Here is a 2,964-nt window from a genome sequence, read left to right as displayed (position 1 = left end):
GAAGACACTCATACAATGATCCAGAAAAGGGTAGAGAAAGAAAGGAGACAAAATAAGTCTGTACAAGATGACAAAAAGTGTTCTGATTGGACCTAAATCCAAACGGTTACCTTGATTTCTCTTTGTTCAACAGACTTCTCCCATATCTGTTGGTCATAAGCACCAATCTGCCAGAGACAAAGAACAAACCATTCATTAGTACATTTCCCTGACAAATATTCAACAATATTCAACAATACATTTACACATTAGGATAAATATATATGAATCCCAGGACTCCCTGGAAAACAGTTGCAAATTGTTACTGAGTGAACTATTGAAGCATTGATTCAACCCAAGAGCTTCTGAGACCAGTTTAGGTTGTGGTTCAGCTGCAGTTCATCCAACTTCCTCTGTCATCATATCAGTCATGTCACAACCACTGAGCCAACCATCCTACAACCATGTTGCTGTCAGTTGATATAACCAACATCCATGTTGCTGTCAGTTGACCCAACCATGAACCACAACATTGTCAGTTGACCCAACCAACATCCATGTTGCTGTCAGTTGACCCAACCATGAACCACAACACTGTCAGTTGACCCAACCAACATCCATGTTGCTGTCAGTTGACCCAACCAACATCCATGTTGCTGTCAGTTGATATAACCAACATCCATGTTGCTGTCAGTTGACCCAACCAACATCCATGTTGCTGTCAGTTGACCCAACCAACATCCATGTTGCTGTCAGTTGACCCAACCAACATCCATGTTGCTGTCAGTTGACCCAACCAACATCCATGTTGCTGTCAGTTGACCCAACCAACATCCATGTTGCTGTCAGTTGACCCAACCAACATCCATGTTGCTGTCAGTTGACCCAACCAACATCCATGTTGCTGTCAGTTGACCCAACCAACATCCATGTTGCTGTCAGTTGACCCAACAATGAACCACAACACTGTCAGTTGACCCAACCAACATCCATGTTGCTGTCAGTTGACCCAACAATGAACCACAACACTGTCAGTTGACCCAACCAACATCCATGTTGCTGTCAGTTGACCCAACAATGAACCACAACACTGTCAGTTGACCCAACCAACATCCATGTTGCTGTCAGTTGATATAACCAACATCCATGTTGCTGTCAGTTGACCCAACCATGAACCACAACACTGTCAGTTGACCCAACCAACATCCATGTTGCTGTCAGTTGATATAACCAACATCCATGTTGCTGTCAGTGGACCCAACCATGAACCACAACACTGTCAGGTGACCCAACCATGAACCACAACACTGTCAGTTGACCCAACCATGAACCACAACACTGTCAGTTGACCCAACCATGAACCACAACACTGTCAGTGGACCCAACCATGAGCCACAACACTGTCAGTGGACCCAACCATGAACCACAACACTGTCACGATCAGTCATCCTTAGAGATCACAGAGGTTGATACTAGCCTGGGAAACAGTGTGTGTCCATCATGTGGGAGGCCGTGCAAGGTGAACGAGCTCAACAATAGCACAGCTCTGAGACGGTGTGTGTGTTTGCTGGGTCTAATCTGTGTTCATTATGTATGATCTGAGGCCTGGGTAGTGGTGCATTCACTTTACATTGGACTGTATTGACTGGATAGTCAACTAGGCTTCCACTGCCCCTAACCCACTCTTCAACCCTGCTAATGATTGTGCTGTGTGTGTGTGTGTGTGTGTGTGTGTTGTGCATGCTCACTGTGCACAGTTTCATATGAAAACTCAGCGTATCAAATCCCTATTCACTCCACTGTCCTTTATAAAAGGACTATCATACACAATGAAACCTGGTAGCAGAAACCTGTGGACCAGACAGGATAGATGACTCAATCACACTCATTAAACATGCAGCACGTGAGAGAGAGAGAGAGGGGGGGGGGGGGGGGGGGGTGAGGAGGAGAAAGAGAGAGGGGGGGTGAGAGGGGGAGAAAGAGAGAGCGAGAGAGAAAGAGAGAACAAACACCATTGTAAATACAACCCATATTTACATTTATTTATTTTCCCTTTTGTACTTCAACAATTTGTACATTGTTACAACACTGTATATATACACATAATATGACATTTGTAATGTCTTTATTCTTTTGTAACTTCTGTATGTGTAATGTTTACTGTTCATTTTTTATTGTTTATTTCACTTTATATATTATCTACCTCACTTGCTTTGGTAATGTTAACATATGTTTCCCATGTCAATAAAGCCCCTTGAATTGAATTGAATTGAGAGAGAAATAAAGAGAGATAAAGAGAGAGAGAGACAGAGCTGTGAACGATCTGAGAGACAAGGCAAGAAGGGCATTCTATGCCATCAAAAGGAACATCAATTTCAACATACCAATTAGGATTTGGCTAAAAATACTTGAATCAGTCATAGAGCCCATTGCCCTTTATGGTTGTGAGGTCTGGGGTCCGCTCACCAACCAAGACTTCACAAAATGGGACAAACACCAAATTGAGACTCTGCACGCAGAATTCTGCAAAAATATCCTCCGTGTACAACGTAGAACACCAAATAATGCATGCAGAGCAGAATTAGGCCGATACCCACTAATTATCAAAATCCAGAAAAGAGCCGTTAAATTCTATAACCACCTAAAAGGAAGCGATTCCCAAACCTTCCACAATAAAGCCATCACCTACAGAGAGATGAACCTGGAGAAGAGTCCCCTAAGCAAGCTGGTCCTGGGGCTCTGTTCACAAACACAAACACACCCCACGGAGCCCCAGGACAGCAACACAATTAGAACCGACCAAATCATGAGAAAACAAAAAGATAATTACTTGACACATTGGAAAGAATTAACAAAAAACAGAGCACACTAGAATGCTATTTGGCCCTACACAGAGAGTACACAGCGGCAGAATACCTGACCACTGTGACTGACCCAAACTTAAGGAAAGCTTTGACTATGTACAGACTCAGTGAGCATAGCCTT

The 2,964-nt window shown here is 43.4% G+C and overlaps 1 protein-coding gene across 32 annotated transcripts in view; it reads right to left on the bottom strand.

Annotated features, from left to right (window-relative positions):
* The window catches only part of LOC109885278 (putative homeodomain transcription factor 2), a 105,498-nt gene that overhangs the window by 36,443 nt on the left and 66,091 nt on the right, over window positions 1–2,964 (bottom strand). For all 32 annotated transcript variants that reach the window (XM_031820648.1, XM_031820645.1, XM_031820650.1 and 29 more), the window contains exon 3: window positions 111–167. In XM_031820648.1, coding sequence (XP_031676508.1) covers window positions 111–167 — 57 coding nt within the window. The remainder of the gene's footprint in view (window positions 1–110; window positions 168–2,964) is intronic.

This window comes from Oncorhynchus kisutch, unplaced genomic scaffold, assembly GCF_002021735.2.
Source record: "Oncorhynchus kisutch isolate 150728-3 unplaced genomic scaffold, Okis_V2 scaffold3571, whole genome shotgun sequence".
Lineage (NCBI taxonomy): Eukaryota > Metazoa > Chordata > Actinopteri > Salmoniformes > Salmonidae > Oncorhynchus > Oncorhynchus kisutch.
This window is presented reverse-complemented; position numbering and strand designations above follow the sequence as displayed.